Genomic DNA, 18701 nt, shown 5'->3' with positions numbered 1-18701 from the left:
TCCCTTGTGTTTCGACTCAGGAATCTCACAGGAAGTGGCTGTGTCCTCCTCACGGCATCCTAGCAGGGGCTACCCGACTGTGTTTTGTTCTGTGCCTGGCGACATTACCCTCGATCGCCTGATTAGGGCCTTTCCCCTTGGTTGGCTGAGAAACGGTGCCTGCCAAAGAGGGTCCACTGTCACCACTGCTCCATGCCGTGCTGCAGGTCCCAGCCAGTGTGAACAGGGATCCAAAAAGAAAAAGCCAAAGAAAGAGCAAGTAAAATACAAGGGGCTGGCTGTGTCCCGTGGGTTTCACTGCCGCCTGCATCCCATGTGGGCTCTGGTTGGAGTCCCAGCTGCTCCACTTCCGATCCAGCTCCCTGCTAACGCACCTGGGAGAGCAGCAGAGGATGGGCCAAGAGCTTGTTCCCTGCACCAGTGGGGGAGTCCTGGAAGAAGCTCCTGGCTCCTGGCTCGGGCCTGGGCCATCCCCAGCCGTTCTGGCCATTTGGGGAGTGAATCAGTGGATGGAAGATTCTCTCCTTCTCTGTCTCTCCCTTTCAAATAAATAAATCTTAACAAAACGAACAAAAAGATAGGGTCTGGCACTGTGGCGTAGCAGGTAGAGCCGCTGTCTGAAGCCCCGGCTGCTCCACTTCCGACCCAGCTCTCTGCTCTGGCCTGGGAAAGCAGTGGAAGATGGCCCAGTGCCTGGGCCCCTGCACCCGCGTGGGAGACCTGGATGGAGCTCCTGGCTCCGATGGGACCAGCCCCAGCCGTTGCCGACACTTGGGGAGTGACCCAGTGGATGGGAGGTCTCATGCTGTCTCGGTGACTCTCTCAAATAAATAAATCTTTTTATATATATAAAAAAAAGTTAGTTAAAAATGGAATTTCTGTAAATGGCCTTTACAGTACCATCCAAAAAACTACAAATATCTAGAGCTGCAGGCGCGGGCCGAGCCTGCGGGGAGAGGGCGGCGGCGGCCACGCGCGTCACGGGGCAGGCTGCAGGACGCACGCTTCCAGTCTCTCAAGGTCGGGAGACCCCCGCGGGCCTACCGCAACCCCACCAGACCCGGGCTTGACTCCCGGGGCCGGCCCCGCCGGCGCCAAGCGGCCACGCACACCCTCGCTCCCACTGCGCGATGCCCTAGTGTGAGAGAGGTCCGCGGGGCTCTTCCCCCGGTTTTCCTAACTTTCGGACCCAGACGTCTAGAAGCGGGGCCCCCCACCCCCACCCCACCCCACCCGACCCGACTCCAGAAAGCCCCGGGCGGAGAACCCCGCGCCCGGCCCGTCCCCAACGCCAGCACGGAGCGCCGGCCGAGACGACCTCCCGGGGAGGCGTGGCTCTTCGATTGCTTCGGGCTGGCGGTCGATCTGCGATTGGTGCGGCCTGGCGGCGGCGCGGGGCATGCCGGGACGTGTGCTCCGCGCGCGGCGGCAGCGGCAGGCGGGGGCGGCGGCGGCGCGGGGCGGCTGGCGGCGGCAGCATGGTGAAGCTGACGGCGGAGCTGATCGAGCAGGCGGCGCAGTACACCAACGCCGTGCGGGACCGCGAGCTGGACCTCCGCGGTGAGTGCGGGGGGCGCGCGCCGCGGCCTCGCGGCCGTCCCGCCGGCGGAGCCTCGAGCTGGCTTCCGGCCCGGCGCGTAGCGTCGCGCGGGCCTCGCGGGCGGGAAGGCGGCCCCGGCGGGCGGGAAGGCGGCCCCGGCGGGCGGGAGCTGCTGGGCTGGGATCCGGGCGGGAGGAGGCGGGGCCCCGATGGTTTCTCACCCGATCGTTCCCTTCCGGGAAGCGGCCTTGAGGTGGAGCCGTCTCGCCGAGCCTGGGCGCGTGGGGCGCTCTAGAGGCGTCGGCCCGGACTCGGCTTCCCGGGGATGGGGGCCGGGCTCGGCTTCCCGGGGATGGGGGCCGGGCTCTGGGGGCGTCGGCCCGGACTCGGCTTCCCGGGGATGGGGGGCGGGGGCCCCGGACTCGACTTCCCGGGGATGAGGTCGGGCTCTGGGGGCGTCGGCCTAGACTCTGCTTCCCGGGGATGGGGGCCGGGCTCGGTTTCCCGGGGCGGGGCCGGGCTCTGGGGGCGGGGGCCCCGGACTCGGCTTCCCGGGGATGGGGGGCGGGGGCCCCGGACTCGGCTTCCCGGGGATGGGAGGCGGGGGCCTCAGACTCGGCTTCCCGGGGATGGGAGGCGGGGGCCGGGCTCTGGGGGCGGGGGCTCCGGGCTCTGGGGGCGGGGGCCCGGACTCTGCTTCCCGGGGATGGGGGCCGGGCTCTGGGGGCGGGGGCTCCGGGCTCGGCTTCCCGGGCTCTGGGGGCGTCGGCCCGGACTCGGCTTCCCGGGGATGGGAGGCGGGGGCCGGGCTCTGGGGACGGGGGCCCCGGACTCGGCTTCCAGGGGATGGGGGCCGGGCTCTGGGGGCGGGGGCCCCGGACTCGGCTTCCCGGGGATGGGAGGCGGGGGCCGGGCTCTGGGGGCGGGGGCCCCGGACTCGGCTTCCCGGGGATGGGGGGCGGGGGCCCCGGACTCGGCTTCCCGGGGGTGAGACTGCGGCGCTGGCCGGAGGTTGCCCGCGGGCGCCCGTTGGCTGTGCTCGCGGCCTGGACTCCCCGCTGACCTTCGGGGGAAGCCCCGGAGCTGCTATTTTGTAGCGAAAGGCTCGGTCCGAGAGCAAGCCGCCCCTTGGGCCGCTCCCAGGTCTGGTGGGCGCGCCGTGCTGAGCAGCTCTGGATTGGAAACGGCCTGGCCGCGGCCCTTCCCTCCTCCGCTGGGCACCGAGCGCAGCAGTAGGCCCCGGTTAGAGCGGTGGGCTTTCGGGCGAATTGTTCACAGGGCGTCGCCTTCAGGTCTGGATTGGCGCTGGGGAGGTGAAATAAAGGGCTGTGGTGACGGCATGAGCGCGTCCCGGGAGCCTAAGGGCTGTAGTGGCGTCATGAGGGTGTCCGGAGAGCCTGTGGACTCTGGTGACGTCATGAGCGTCCCGGGGAGCCTGTAGACTGGTGACGTCATGAGCGTCCCCGGGAGCATGTGGGCTCTGGTGGCGTCATGAGCGTCCCCGGGAGCATGTGGACTGTGGTGACGTCACGAGCGTGTCCGGGGAGCCTGTGGGAGAGGTTGGGGACCGTTGACAGTAGGGCCTGGGCCTACTGCAGCGGAAGGCGAACCGTTGGGCGGCCCCGCCAGCGTTCTTCGGAGCCTCGTCAGGCGCCCCTCACGCACGTCCTTGCCGTCAGCCTCGCGCGTCCGCAGCTGGAGCCGAGCCTCGCGGCGCCGGGGACTCGAGACCGCCCGCTCTCGTGTGCGGTGGGTGCGCGCAGTGTTCCTCACTGGCAGGTGTGGGTGCTGGACACCGCCGGCGGCCCGAGGGCCCTTCGGGTCCTGTTCATGCCTCTCCCGCCCCGCCCTTCTGTCCGCAGGGTATAAAATTCCTGTCATTGAAAACCTGGGTGCTACCTTGGACCAGTTTGATGCTATCGATTTTTCCGACAATGAGATCAGGAAGCTGGATGGGTTTCCTCTGCTGAGAAGACTGAAAACGTTGTTGGTGAACAACAACAGGATATGGTGAGTGCGCCGGAACAGCGTGGCCTTTTCTCCGCTGCTCGCTCCTGAGAAGCTGTAGTGAGGCCGGGTAGACCTACTTGATTCCAGGGTTCTGCGGGCACCTCCTGCAGCAGGAGGCCTGGCCAGCCGGAGCTGGGAGCTGGAGCCGGCCGGATGGCTGCTGTGGGTGCGTGCGCTGTCACCAGCCCCTGGGGCCTGCAGCAGCAGCAGAGCTGGCATTGGCGCCACAGCTGGGCGTTTAACCCGGGCGCTCGAGTGTGGAGCGCAGTGTCTAACTGCCTGGCTCACACCTGTGAGCCAGTCTTCTTCGAATGAGAGATGGGGTGCAGCTTTCCAGGGATCCAGGGGTTACTTTGACATTGGCCTAGGCGTATTTGCATATGTTCAGAAATATTTACATATTCATAATTTCTAATTAAAAGTGTGCTGTTTTGTACATGTTTTGGCTTCTAAAATAGTTATCAAAGGGATTGTATAAAAAGCTTTATAAAGCTCAGTAATTGTGTTTTTATCACATGTCTACCTCCTGCCTTCTGCTTTACTTTTCTTCAGTTAAACTGGTTTCTAGAAGATTTGCTGAAATTGGGATCGTTTTAGCCCTTAAGCTCTGTGTAAATTTTATTGGAAAAAATTTATTGGCTACTTGTAGAGAATGTCAGTAAGAGTACTAGTGGTGGGGTGCTTGGCACCGGGTTAAGGCACTGCTTGGGACACACACACCCCGTATCAGGATGCCTGAATTCAAGTCCTGCTCCACTTCCAGTCCAGCCTCCTGCTATTGGGTTAGCCATTTCCTGGTGGGGTGGTTGTATGTCTTGTACCTGCACTGTGAATGCAGAAGCACTTGGGTTTCTGTGCCACCTGCTCACAGAAGTAGTGAAGTGAGCTGAGGCCCTACCCGGGGGTCTCACCTTTTCTCAGGTTCCGCTAGCCGGTGTGGCAGCAGAAAGGGTCCCAGGCAGAGTCCAGGGAGCTGCCTGAATTGTCCCCTCTTCGGTCGCCTCTCCCACAGTGGTAGCTGGGGTAGGGCAAGAGGGGTCTCGGAGCTTCTGCAGTCAGACCCTGTGATCAGGGGTGTGTGTAGAGTTGTTCACTTTACTAAGAGTGTGTCTGTCTGTTTAGCCGTATAGGTGAGGGGCTTGATCAGGCTCTGCCCTGTCTCACAGAACTCATTCTCACCAACAACAGCCTTATGGAACTGGTAAGTTGTATCTTGGGGAGGGGTTTAAGGGCTGCATACTTCTTAGAGAACATTTGCGAAGTCTAGAATATTTCTCCTTATCCTCCTTTGCTTAATTAATTCAGTGCCTGGGCCTTTCTGGGTGTCAGTGTTGCAGGGGTCTTTCCTCGCCCTGGCTTCCCTTTGATTCTGTTAGGGCGCCCTGACAGACGTGCCTAAAGCAAGTGTAGGCCAATTTATGACCTTTTTTCTGTATTGCTAGTGCTTTTGATGTCCAGGGAGGCTTCTCTTACCCTCCCTGGGTTGTAGAGGAGCCTGTATCATTTTCTGGAACTGTAGTCCCAGTGTGGTGGCGCTGACCAGGTGGCCTCTGCGTGGAGGTGTGCTGGAACGTGGCCTGCACACCGGGCCTCAAGGACGTGGAAACCAAGAGAGCAGGAGAGAGAGAATGCGGACATGGTGATTTCCGCCTGTTTTATGTTTTCAAAACTTACTCCGTGTGCTTCACTTTTACATAATTGAACTGATACCATATATGTTCTCGTTGTAACCTAAATTTCCCACTTGAACACTGGATGTCTGAGTCCATGTTGTCTAACTTGATTTGCGGTTATCCTGCCTTTGCCTCCCTTGCCTGTCTCCTGGAGTGGAATGGACTGTGTGTGCCTTTGCTGGTGCGTGGCGGGCCCATCACATCCTGGACATTCTCTCTAGAGTACGTGACCCCGCAGTGAGAATGCAGCGCCCATATGGGATGCCTGCACTGCAGGCAGCGGCTTTACCCGCTGTCCACAGTGCTGGCCTACTTGTGTGTGTTTTTAGCCCATCAGTCCCTAGTCATTCTGTTTCATATGATGTGTGTGTGTGTTAGAGAGAGACATGAAAGTTGCCACTCTTACGTCATTGCTTCCTGGGTCTGTTTCAGTGGGTTGCCAGTCCGAGCTGGAGAGCTGTCTGATGGTGTCTGTGACGTGCTTCCTGCCAGGCTGCGCTCTGAAATCTGCTCTGTTCCCCTCCCTCTTGCATCCGTACCTTGTTCCTCATTCTCTCGTGCCCGGTTTGCTCGGCTCGGATCTCCTCCTGCAGTTTCTCCTCAGGAGAGCGCTGTCCTGCAGGCACCCAGCATCTGGCTGGTCCAGACCCTGTGCTCACGCGCCGCGCAGGTCTCGCAGGGACCCAGCATCTGGCTGGTCCAGACCCTGTGCTCACGCGCCGCGCAGGTCTCGCAGGGACCCAGCATCTGGCTGGTCCAGACCCTGTGCTCACGCGCCGCGCAGGTCTCGCAGGGACCCAGCATCTGGCTGGTCCAGACCCTGTGCTCACGGGGCCGCGGGTCTTGCAGCTGCTGCTGTGAAGCTGAGTGCCTGTGGGCTGTCCTGGAGCGATCAAGTTCACGGCCGCCCCCTCCTCACCTTCTCTGCTGCTTCCTGCGCAAATGTGGTCGCCACGCAGGCCTTGTAGCTCGCGGTGCTGCTGCCCCTCACTCCTGTGTTAGGGTTCTTGGAGAACTATCTGTCATCTGGGTTGCTTGTAGGTATGGACCATAGGGGTTTTTGTTTTGCTGTCCTTACGGTACTGCGTTATGAGACAGTTTGGGAAGATCTAAAAACTGCCCTGCCTTCTGCCCATAATTTGGTCCTGTTTCCCCAGCTGTACAGCTTCGTGTCCTTGGAAATTCTTTGAAGAGCTTGGTGGGGGCAGGGGGTACTGCGGAGGTGAAAGGCGCTCCTCCACAGTGATAGGCCTGTGTGGGTCCCAGGCGTCTGGAGGCGCTAGAAGACAGATGGCTGTACTACCCTGTGCGAATCTCTTGCTCAGGGTTACCTCACCTTTGGCGGTTTCTCTCCTGAGTCATTGGAGTTTGCTGTAGGAAATCACCTTTCATGGCCTCTTCTGCCGTGGAGACAGAGCTGTTGATGCTGGATTTAAAGGAAGAAGCTCAGATGTACTCGGCGTATTCTGTAGGAGTTACTGAAGTGCCTGTGACGTCCTGGTTTTGGGTCAGGACTAGTGCAGTAGCAGTCTGAAAGACGATGCGGCTGCTCGCTCTGCCTGCCCTGCCCACGGCAGAACACTGGGAGCATGCGTGCTGTCCTTACCTTTGCTCTCCACCCCACAGGGTGACCTGGACCCCTTGGCCTCCCTCAGATCGCTGACGTACCTAAGGTATGGGAAGGATGTTTTTTAATTCATTCTATTATTTATTAAAATGTCATATTAAATTGGTAGTATCATAGGGGTATTTTTTAAAATTTATTTCACAGCACTTGATTAATTCAAAGAAATAATTTAGAATGGAATGACAGTTACACTAATCAAGAGATGTTACATTTGATATATTTTCTTTTAAATACTTTAAAAATTTTAACTGATACAAAAAATTGTACATATTTCTGGGGTGCTGTGTAATGTTTTTATATACATATACATTGTATAATGCTCAAATCAGAGCAAACACTTCGATATACTCAAACATCTATTATTTCTTTATGGTGAAAACATCCAAAAAATTTGTCCTCTCAACCTAAGAAAAAGATAGTGCATTAGTAGTATTATCTACAGCCACCCTGATGCAGTAATAGAATACCTGACTTTTTGTACTGTGTAACTATAACATAGTACTTGGGGTTTTTTTGTTTTTGTTTTTAAATATTTGTTTATTTGAAAGGGAGGGAGAGAGAGAGGTCTTCTATCTTCTGGTTTACTCCTCAAATGGCCATAACAGCCAGGGCTGGGCCAGGTCAAAGCCAGGAGCTTCATCCTGGTCTGCCACATATGTGCAAGGGCCCAAGCACTTGGGCTGTCTTCTGCTGCTTTCCCAGATGCATCAGCAGCAAGCTGGATCAGAAATGGAGCACCCTGGGACCCAGCGCCGTGGCATACCAGGTAAAGCCGCCATCTGTAGTGCCGGCATCCCATATGGGTGCCAGTTCGTATCCTGCCTGCTGCACTTTGGATCCAGCTTTCTGCTGTGGCCTGGGAAAGCAGTGAAAGATGACGCAAGACCTTGGGCCCCTGCACCCGTGTAGGAGACCCGGAAGAAGCTCCTGGCTCCTGGCTTTGGATTGGCTCAGGTCCAGCCATTGTAGCCATTTGAGGAGTGAACCAGAGTATGGAAGAGATCTCTCTCTCTGTCTCTCTCTCTCTCTCTCTGCCTCTCCTTCTCTCTCTCTCTCTGTAACTCTTTCAAATAAATAAATAAATCTTTAAAAAATAGAAATGGCGCATCCGGGAACCGGTGCCCATATGGGATGCCAGTGCCGCAGGCTGTGATTTACCGGCTGGCCCAGTGTGGTGTTGTCCATCAGCTTCTCCCCAGCCCTCCTTCACTGCCACCATCCCAGTCCCTGGCAGCCCTCATTCTGCGCTCAGCTTCTTTGAGACTGACTTGATCTTTAGATGATGTGTGAGGTCTCCTAATTGTCTTTTGTGCTTGGCTTATTTCTCTTAACACAAAGACCTTCAGTCCCACCTATGTTTCTGCAGAAGAGAGAGCTTAATCCTTTTTTATGGCTCAGTACCATGTTTTCTAGGTGTGAAATGATTTGTTAAGACTAAGGAAGTCTTTTCCGATAGCGTCTGTATTGGTCTTAAGCAGTCAGTCAGTCACAAGGACCTTTCAACAACAAATGCAGAAGGCGTTTCCTTCAGCAGTGTTACTCCCATGGTGCGGCTTTGAGGTGTGAGTGGGGAGCTTTCCCGTGCTGTCAGGCTCCATGGGGCGGGGACCTCCGGGACGCTGTGCGATGAGATCTGAGTGTCGTTATTCCTGTTCTCCAGTATTCTGCGGAATCCTGTAACAAACAAGAAGCATTACAGACTGTATGTCATTTACAAAGTTCCACAAGTCAGAGTACTGGATTTCCAGAAAGTAAAGCTAAAAGTAAGTGGTTGTGAGCTGTCTGTCTATACTTTGTTTCTGATTTTTTAAGTTGCCTAAGCCAGTACATTTTACTATTACTGTAAATTAAAAGGAAGAAAAAAGCCGGAGGAGGAACATGTTTGGTTTTCTTTTTCCTCCTAACAGTGTTTATGGAAGGACTTTGAACTGATGCTCTTTTATGATCATGAAAAGTGGGCGGAGTGTCGGGCACCTGGTGCACAGGCTGCACGGTCTCAGTGGGGAACCTTGATAGGATCCACTTTGCAGCAGCTGGCATTGGGCGATTTTTCTCTCTTTTTGGGGGGTGTGTGTGTTTGTTTTAAACCTTCTTAGTTCCTTGTGAGCCCCTCTTTGAAACTAGGAGAGGGACCTTCACCAGAGAAGAAAAGACCAGTATGTGTCCTTTTAATTTGAAATTGGCTTTTTGGTGTTTTTACCAGCCCCGACTGCTGCGGGAAAATTGCCTTGTGTGTTTTCTGAGGAATGCATCTACATGCATGTGGTATTGCTAATTCCATTACTCTGTGTGTGGTGTCGCTGTAGGAGCGTCAGGAAGCAGAGAAAATGTTCAAGGGCAAACGGGGTGCACAGCTTGCAAAGGATATTGCCAGGAGAAGCAAAACGTAAGATACGGATGTCCAACTTCACCTCCCTCCCCTTCAGAAACACTCTGTCCGGCACCTGCCTCCTCCAACTGAAACGAGAGCTGTGGCCGAGAGGGTGTTCATTTGAGTGCGGATAGTGCACGGCCCTTGGTGGTGCAACCACGAGACTCCCACCAGGCCGGCGGGCAGATGTTTCAGTGTGCAGGCTCGCCTGGATTGCCTGCGTCCTGGCTTCTCCAGGAAGATGCCCTGGGTGGTGTTTCTGAAGGAGAGGGTCCTTGTATCAGCTTGTTAACAAAGATAAGATACTACACTGGTTGAATTACTTTCAAAAGCTTTTGAAAGTAAGAGAAGCAACTTCTTTGGGTCTGGATTTAACAATTACATTCTCTCCTCTCCCAAGTTTTAATCCAGGGGCTGGTTTGCCGGCTGACAAAAAGAAAGGTGGGCCGTCTCCAGGGGATGTCGAGGCAATCAAGGTGAGAAAGTGTTGGGATGCCTGGGTGGGGAGAGCCGAGGCGGACCAGGACCCAGAACTCTGTCAGAAACCTCATTCTGAATGTCGCAGATTGCATTTTCCCATGACTGAGAGATTCCACTCAATTTCTAGGTAGGGAAAACTAGCTTACATGCATGTGGCCGCACTCTACCTTGAACTACTACATGAGCCAGTCGAAGTGGAGGCAGCTCACCTGCTCTTCACCTCGGTATCCTCTCAGTGTTTGCTTCCTAACTTTCAAAGCTGTGCCGCTTCTACCAAATCCTGTTGGTGATGAGTGGGAATTCGTAATTCTATGTTGCCACCTAAGTTACTCAGTAATAGAATTCCAGGTGGACACTCTACTTAGCCAGGAATTCACCAATTTTAGAAATGTATGACTCGGCTTCTAGGTTGTTTGCAGTGTGCATACAATTTGTTTAATGTTCCAACTTGAGAAGTTGCTGTGAATTTCTGTAGCTGTCTTCTGGGTGATTGACAGTCAGTTGTAACCCGCCGTCTGTCTCCGTTGTCCTCTGTCCCAGAATGCTATAGCCAACGCATCCACCCTGGCCGAAGTGGAGAGGCTGAAAGGGCTGCTGCAGTCCGGGCAGATCCCTGGCAGAGAACGCAGACCAGGTGAGAAGACTGCTCCGTCCTTGTGTGGCCACAGACAGTGCGCACCGGCCAGGGCGGTGCTCCCTCCGAGGACGCTCTGTCACCTCATGTCCGAAATCCCTGGAAATCTCACTAAAGAAGGAAGCTAAGTGGTAGGACAGTGGGGATTTTTTTTCTATTTATTTAAGACTGATTTATTTGAAAGAATTACAGAGAGAAGGAGAGACAGAGAGATCTTCCATTTCCTGGTTTACTCCCCACATGACTACAGTTGTCTGGGCTGGGCCAGGCCAAAACCAGGAGCCAGGAGCTTCATCCAGTCTCCCACGTGGGTGCGGGACCCAAGCACTTGGGCCATCCTCCCCTGCGTTCCCAGGAGCATTATTAGCAGGGAGGTGGATCGGAAGTGGAGCAGCCAGGACTTGAACCATGGCCCTCTTTACTCGCTGTGACACAACGCCAGCCCCAACAATGGGGATTCTTTTTTGCATCAAGTTTAAGCAAGCATTATTTCATAGCCATGGAGGGAATCAAACTGTAGAGGTAACCATGTGGCCCTTTACCTGTGGGAACGTGGACCTCCAAGCACAGGGAAAATGCGGATTAAAAGGTGACTGCATTGCCCATCAACTTTTTGAAGCCCCCGGAGGTGATCGCTCAGTAGTCGGGGACACAGCTCCTGAGCCACGCAGCCGCGCTCAGGTCTTAGCCTCGGCAGCCGCGTCCTAGGCAAGTGTCTTCAAGCCCGTTTCCTCGTCCTGAAGTCGGGCACAGTCCTGCCGACCTCGGGAGGGGTGCAAAGCTAAGGGCTGGCGCTGAGCGCTGAGCACGGGCCTGGCTTCAGCACAAGTTTCTGAGGAGGGTTAGCCGTTCAGACACTCGAACGCCTACCGTGTGGCGGACAGCAGACTGCACACGGGGACATAAAGGTAAGAAGTACACGCCTGTGACAGGTCTTAAAAATTGTTTTGATTGACACTTAGTATCTTTTTTTTTTTTTTTTTTTTAAGATTTACTTATTTATTTGAAAGGCAGAGACAGAGAGAGAAAGAAAGAGGTCTTCCAGGCCGGCGCCACGGCTCACTAGGCTAATCCTCCGCCTTGCGGCGCCGGCACACCGGGTTCTAGTCCCAGTCAGGGTGCCGGATTCTGTCCTGGTTGCCCCTCTTCCAGGCCAGCTCTCTGCTGTGGCCCGGGAGTGCAGTGGAGGACGGCCCAAGTACTTGGGCTCTGCATCCGCATGGGAGACCAGGAGGAAGCACCTGGCTCCTGGCTTCGGATCGGCGCAGCGCACCAGCTGTAGCAGCCATTTGGGGGTTGAACCAACAGAAGGAAGACCTTTCTCTCTGTCTCTCTCTCTCTCACTGTCTAACTTTGTCTGTCAAAAACAAAAAAGAAAAAGAAAGAGGTCTTCCAGAAATTGCTGGTACACTCCCCCAATGGCTGCAGCAGCCAGAGCTGGGCCGATCCAAGGCCAGAAGCCAGGAGCTTCTTCTGGGTCTCCCACATGGGAGCAGGCGCCCAAGGACTCGGGCCATCTTCTACTGCTTTAGTACACCTTAGCAGAGAGCTGTATGGAAGTGGAGCAGCTGGGTCTCGAGCCAGCGCCCATATGGGATGCCAGCACAGCAGGCGGCAGCTTTACCCGCTGCACCACAGCGTTGGCCTTGTACATAAAGTATTGATATGAATGTTAAACTGAGGACCAAGTCCTGGGAAAATAAATGTTTGTACTACGAGATGATGAATGACACTTGTTAAGCCCAGTGCTTCTCACTGTGTGATCCCTGGGCCCGAGGGGTCTGCAAGGTCACCGCCACCTCTGTGAGAACACTGCGGTGTTACTTGTGTGTGGATTAACATTAGTACTGATGCCTCAGCCTGAGCAGCCCATGGGGGTGTAGCTACTCCGTTCTTCCCTGCTGGGCACGTATGGCGTGCCTTGTCATTTCCCCTGCATGGAACGATGCAAGTTATTTGATGAGTGTCCCTCTTTGGACACTGGGTGACAGGCATGCTGGGTACCCATGAAACATTGCTCCAGCCCCAGGGTGGATGAACATCTTCATCTACTGGTGCGTTTGTGGGAGCAGGGAAGCAAGGGTCTTCAAAAAGACAGGACGGAAAACCGCTTACGCTGTTTACTGCCAATGATAGCTTTGAAGATTTCCAGCGAAAATGAAAACTTGGAAAGCTTGTGTGCACTGCTGTAACCTTGACAACTGCACTTAAAGAATTTTCTGGGGAATCCAGCGCTAATATTAATCAGTATGACTTTTTTGATATTGCGTGATGAAATGGCCAAGTATTTGGAAGTATTTGCAAAGACAGTGAAGCACTGTTTTCCAAGTGATGTTATAAAACCGTGCATGCGTAAAAGTTCTACTCAGTACTGGTACACGAATGCATTTTCAAGCAAGACAGTTGGCAAAGCTCCCTCGGGCTTCACGTTGTAACTGACCTTTAAGAAACTACTATTTGGGCCAGTGTGTGGTGCAGTGGGTTAAGCTGCTGCTTTTGATGCCGGCATCCCATGTTGGGCCTTTGCCACCCACGTGGGAGACACAGATGAAGCTCCTGGCTTCGGCCTGGCCCAGTGCTGGCCATTGTGGCCATCTGGGAAGTGAACCAGCAAATGGAAGATCTGTCTCTGTGTCTCTCCCTCTCTAGCTCTGACTTTCAAACAAGTAAATAAATCTTAGAAGAAGAAACTGCTGTTTGTCAAGTTTTGGTGTAATGTCTAAAAAGAGTATCTGTAATTACCTGTAAAGGTTACCAAAATGCTCCCCCCTTTTCGGGCTGTATGTCTGGGTGGCTTCTATCACAGCCGGTGGACCACGAGAGCCCATTGGAGTGCTGTTAGGTCAGCTGTTACAGAGCTGTGCAGGGTCTGAGATAGTCTTGTCTTCTCACACAGTGTTTTGGAAAATAACATTTTTAATGAAAATATGTAGTAGATTGTTTCAGTGTGTTTTTTTTTTTTTTTTAAAGAAAAAGATCACAGTTTTCATTTCTAACAGTGTCCATAAATCTGGTATGCATAAACAAAAGCCCCTAGGGCCTAACACTAAAAAGTTTGAGAACTGCTGGTCTAGGCGAAGGTAGAGAGACACTTCTGAACAGGGAACTGCACGACCAAAAGCCCCATGGTAAAAATGAGGCGCAGCTGAGCTTGAAAGGGGCCGTAGTGAATGACGCTCGGGGAGAACGCGGCCAGATGAGACGGACGGCAGAGGGCGCCCACGCAGCGCACCACAGCCGTGGGATGGGGCGAGGCTCGCAGGGCTCCGTGGTGACAGAAGCTGGGAGGGGCCGTTTGAGAGCGGCGCTTTGTGACAGTGGTGTGACTGGTTCCTGACGTAATGATTTCCCGCAGAACGCGGCAGCTGGGGCTGCAATAGGAACCGGAGCACAGGAGGGAGAAGAGACTGGGAAGTCGCTCCTGCTGCCCACTGCTGGGTCTCAGGCCTGGGCCGAGCAGCGCTTCCTTGCGGGCTTGCTTCTTGGTAGTTTCCAACTAGAAGTGAGGTTTGGGTCTTTGGGTCTAGCCGTAGAAGCAGCGCCCGTTACCGCGCGATCTCCCCAGCAGTGGACAGGAGTGACTGGCCGCACGCTGGCCGTAACTGTTGAACAAGTGAAGCGGGCTTGTAGTGCTTGCTGCGGTTTGTTTGCCCGTGGTGGTGGCAAGAATAAAACTCAGGTGTGACCTTTCTCTGTCCATGTACAAACGTGTGTCAGCTGCGCTGAGAGACGAAGGTTTGGACTTCTGTAAGACACCCTTGTGCCCTCTCCTTAGAAGGTGGCCGTGCCTCCCAGTGCCTGTCCAGGAGACACCCTGCCTGAGCGCCTCGAGAGGCAGGGCTGCCTCGTCTGTCTGCCCATGTCCGTGCCTGGCTCTCACATGTCAGGTGCAGAAGCTGTGACTTAGCGTGCCTTAGCGTGACTTCTGGTTTATGGTTTTCTTCAGGGCCCGCTGATGATGCTGAAGAAGAGATGGAGGAAGACACGGTCACAAACGGATCCTGAGCAGAGCGGCGTGGGATGACGATGAGGCTCTCTCCGGCCAGGTCTTGCTTGGTGAACATGGAGTAAGAACCTTGTTTGTCGGCAGAGTGGAACCGGTCAGCTTTGTTGATGCTTGAAACTGCTGCTGCTGGTTTTGTAATTAAATTTTGAAGCCTGAATGTCGGTTTTCTACAGATCATAAAGTAAAGGCCACTGATTGTGCTGCCGAGTCGCCTGTTGTGGTTTGTTTGCAGTGAAGCACAAGGGCTCTGGCACGGGGCAGGATTCCTGGACAGGCTTCCTTGTCGTCTGTAAAATGTTCACTTTTCCAGATTCTTTATAAAATGCAACCTCACTGCGGGACTTACGAATCAGGATCCCTGGGGCTGGCGTTGTGGTGCAGCAGGTTAAGCTGCTGCCTGGGTTGTCCTCATCCCCTGTGGGCACTGGTTCGAGTCCCGGCTGTTCCATTTCCAATCCAGCTTCCTGCTAAGCGCCTGGGAAAGAAATGGAAGATGGCCCAGGGACTTGGTCCTCTGCCACCCACATGAGAGGCCTGGATGGAGTTCCTGGCTCCTGACTTTGGCCTGGCCCAGCCCTGGCCATTGTGGCCATTTGGGGAGTGAAGCAGTAGATGGAAGATCTAGCTCTTTCTCTCCCTCTCTCTCTGCAACTCTGCCTTTCAAATAAAAATTTAGAAAAAATTTTATCTATACTCAGGAATCCTCTGTTACCTGTGGTTTTGCTTTGCATGGTTCAGCTACAATCAAACTGCAGCCAGTTTCAGTGGCCAACTGCAGTCCAAAAATAGTAAATGGACAAATCCAGAAATAACCGTAAAATTCAAATCTCAAATAAACGAAGTTAAATCTCAGCAGTCCTGCACCTGGGCCATGAGTCAGCCTTGGTCCAGCTTATCCACGTTGCGTACACTGCCTGCCTACTAGTTGCTTAGTGGCCGTCTCGGTTATCAGATGGGCTGTTGCAGTAGCTTAGTGCTTGTGCTCCAGTAGCCTTGATTTTACTCAAGGTCCCAAAACACAAGAGTGATGCTAGAGAGAAGCCATAAAGTGCTGTCTTTAAGAGAAAAGGAGAAAGTTCTTGACTTTGTAGGAAAAAATAAGCTATATGAGAGCATTTCAAAAAGTTTGTGGGAAAATGGAATTAAAAGTTTATTTTGGTGCAAAAATTTTTTTGAAATCCAAGAATATGCATTTTCCATGAACTTTATAATTTTTAAATTTATTTTAAAGGCAGAGAGAGAGAGGCCGACTCGGAGGGATCTTTCCATCTCTTGGTTCACCCCTTCCAAACACCTGCCACAGCCAAGGCTGGTGCAGTCCGACTCCTGGAACCTGGACCCCCAAGCGGACGGCAGGGTCACAAGCACTTGAGCCATCACTGTTGCCTTTTAGGGTACACATTAGCAGGAAGCTGGAATGGGAAGTGGGACTGCACCTTGAACTTCGGCACTCCCGTGGGACAGACATCCGGGTCTCAAGTGTCACGTTGCCTGCTGCAACAAGTGCCCACCTCCTCCACAGGCTGTGAAGGCCCTTGGGCGGAGCGGCATTATCCAGCGTGTCAGGCACCCCCCAGACCTGGGGGCGCTGCTGTACTTCCTACAGGTTCATGCATGAGTGTTGGTTTGCACACTGTTGGCACGGTGAGCTGTGCTCATCAGCTGACGCGTGTGAGCAGAGGAGCAGCGTTTTCCAGCGCTGGGTCACGGCGGGGAGGATCGAGGCTTCTCTGGCATGCTTCCTGCAGCCGCAGGTGTCCACGCCAGCCGCTGCCCCCACTGTCACTGTCCACCAGTGAATGGTTCTTTAACCCGGACTGAACCTGAGGCCTCTGGGAAGGTGCCTCAGGCTCTCCGCCAGGGATTCTGACTTCCTTGGACTTTGTCAAGCTCTGGGTGATGGCAAGTGTGGCAGCACTGCTGTAAACGGCGCTGAACGGGTTTTGGTGATTGCCAGTCAGCTGATCGCTCTTACAGGAGCAGTCGGGGCGCCCGAGACGTGAGGGACTGGGCCTTCAGGAGCCTAGCTTCTGGCCAGGAAGACAGCCTGCCAAGCATCCCAGAATGCTTTTGGGAGGACGTGGCAACTCTGATTAATGCATTCCTTGTTCCCTATTGCTTCTGACAGGACAACAAAAATGACCCCACCCTTCTCCACAGTTAGAGATGGCAGGGAGGCCATCTCTGCCGGGTGCCCGAGTCTGTTCCGTCACCTGTGAGCTGTCTTAGCCGAGTGGGACTCGCTGCTGTCAGGCCCAATGATGACAACTTGCCTGCTGTTAGGCGTGGGTGTCCTGAGACCTCCTGCTCACACTCCTTAACCTCTAAGGAGTAGTGCACCGTGGGTCCCTGGCCTCGACTGCCCCCCGTCACTTGGCAACGACCGAGGCGCGGGTGCTGTTTCCTGAATAGATCTGGACTGAGCAGTTTGACCTGGTGAGGAAAAACCCACAAGCCCCCTGGTGGCATTGTGTGTGCCATCGTCCCAACTGAGGTTTTGCGAGACAGACCAGGGAAAAATGAGGGCTGCTGTGCCCAGAGCTCAGCCCCCAGGCATAACTCAGAACCAGAAAAATTGGGTTTACTGCAACCCAACTTCCCCCAGAACGCTGTGAACCTGCGGCTCTGTCAGTTGTAGGAGAAACTTGTACAAGGACACAGTCGCGCCACGTCCAGGAGAACTTGGTTTCTGTGGAACTGTGTTCCGTTGATTAGAATATTGTGAGTGGCCGGCGCCGCGGCTCACTAGGCTAATCCTCCGCCTTGTGGCGCCGGCACACCAGGTTCTAGTCCCGGTCGGGGCGCCGGATTCTGTCCCGGTTGCCCCTCTTCCAGGCCAGCTCTCTGCTGTGGCCCGGGAAGTGCAGTGGAGGGTGGCCCAAGTGCTTGGGCCCTGCACCCCATGGGAGACCAGGAGAAGCACCTGGCTCCTGCCATCGGATCAGTGCCGTGCGCCGGCTGCAGCGCGCTGGCCGCGGCGGCCATTGGAGTGTGAACCAACGGCAAAGGAAGACCTTTCTCTCTGTCTCTCTCTCACTCTCTCACTGTCTACTCTGCCTGTCAAAAAAAAAAATATTGTGAGTGTTGTGGGCCCATGAACTATAAATGTTGGAAATAGCTACCAGGTGTTACACGCACACCTAATGAGCATAACTTAGAGGCCACATGGGGAGTCTACGAGAGTGTTGTTGGATGAGGTGGGTCCTTTGTTGGGTTTGAGAAACGCCGTTGTTCGATGGCCCTCTGCGGTCTTCCTCAGCTCCCACACCTCATTTGTTTACTTCTGTGGAAAGGTGAGGTTTGGCAATTTATTGGTTAGCTGCTGCCACAACAGTGCTGTGTGGGAGGCCGCCACGGTGCTCGGGGCTGGTACGCCCTGTTATGCACACAGAGCCAGCTGTCAGGTTCAGTCTCACAGCTGGCTCTGTTCACTGCAGGCCTGGCTCAGCTCTATCTGCCTCCTCCTTGGACAGGTGAGCCAACCTCACAAAGGCACACGAAGTAAACACCAGAGGCTTTGTAAGGCCTCCAAACTGACACACTTTCTTCTGCCCACTGCTGTTAAGCAAAGCAAGCCACGTGGCCCAGCGCGAGTCGGAGGCTGGAGAACGGCCTTCCCCGCTCCTGGAGGCCATGGCAAGGCAGTGGCGCCAGGAAGGACGAAGGGAGGCCAGTCACGAGGCTGCCGCGGTCGCTGGCCTGGTGGCCATCTGCGCTTGTCCTCCTTTGCAAACAACTCCTGAGCAGTTAGCACTGAGCAAACTTTGCTGAGGTCACCGTACGCTGTGGACAAGCTTGGTGAGGTGACACACCCAGGCACAGGGCAAGGCTAGGAAGAAGGTGTCACTTCGTCACTGGGACCCAGAACAGTGCTGGCAGGACGGGGTGTTGGCGTAGCAGCAAAGAAGCTGTCCCCATCCCATGCTGGAGAGCTTGGCTTAGTGCCCCGCTTCCTGCTAAGTGCTCCTGGGAGGCAGCAGGTAATGGGCTCAGCCTCTTGGGTCTCCACCATCCACACAGGAGACTGGATCGAAGCTCCAGGCACCTGGCTTCAGCCTTGCCTATCCCAGATGTTGTAGGTATTTGGGGAGTGAACCAGGGATGGAAGATCTCTCTCTGCCTTTCTACTAAATAAAAATAAAAAAGAAAAACATGTTAGGAACTGAAACAAAACTTTATCCCTCACCCACCCAATCTACTCCTATTATTATACTAAGTATCTAAGTATACACGCTACAGTTCTCAATATACAAAGGTAATTTTATATATCTGAAATATTTTCACGAGTTGGTGTTGGTTTCCATCTTACTTTGCAAACCCTGAGTGAAAGAATCGTTCACTTTTTCCCCACAAGTGACAT

The 18701-nt window shown here is 54.5% G+C and overlaps 1 protein-coding gene across 4 annotated transcripts; it reads left to right on the top strand.

Moving 5' to 3' along the window:
* The first annotated feature begins 1388 nt into the window (after positions 1-1388).
* SNRPA1 (small nuclear ribonucleoprotein polypeptide A') lies at positions 1389-14548 on the top strand. Of its 4 annotated transcripts, none has more exons than XM_070053320.2 (9): positions 1391-1560; positions 3403-3550; positions 4673-4751; positions 6850-6896; positions 8511-8613; positions 9157-9236; positions 9622-9697; positions 10242-10335; positions 14282-14548. In XM_070053320.2, the coding sequence occupies exons 1-9, from the start codon at positions 1479-1481 to the stop codon at positions 14338-14340; spliced, it is 768 nt and encodes a 255-aa protein (XP_069909421.1). In that variant the 5' UTR covers positions 1391-1478; the 3' UTR covers positions 14341-14548. The 4 variants fall into 4 exon arrangements, 2 of the variants coding, with proteins under 2 accessions (XP_069909421.1, XP_089167298.1); XM_089311172.1 differs by lacking the exon at positions 1391-1560 and adding an exon at positions 2666-3289; XR_016218745.1 differs by lacking the exon at positions 9157-9236 and having other exon boundaries at positions 1394-1560.
* The last annotated feature ends 4153 nt before the right edge of the window (positions 14549-18701 follow it).

The sequence above is a fragment of the Oryctolagus cuniculus genome, chromosome 12, assembly GCF_051225735.1.
Source record: "Oryctolagus cuniculus isolate XC-2025 breed Fujian yellow rabbit chromosome 12, ASM5122573v1, whole genome shotgun sequence".
Lineage (NCBI taxonomy): Eukaryota > Metazoa > Chordata > Mammalia > Lagomorpha > Leporidae > Oryctolagus > Oryctolagus cuniculus.
This window is presented reverse-complemented; position numbering and strand designations above follow the sequence as displayed.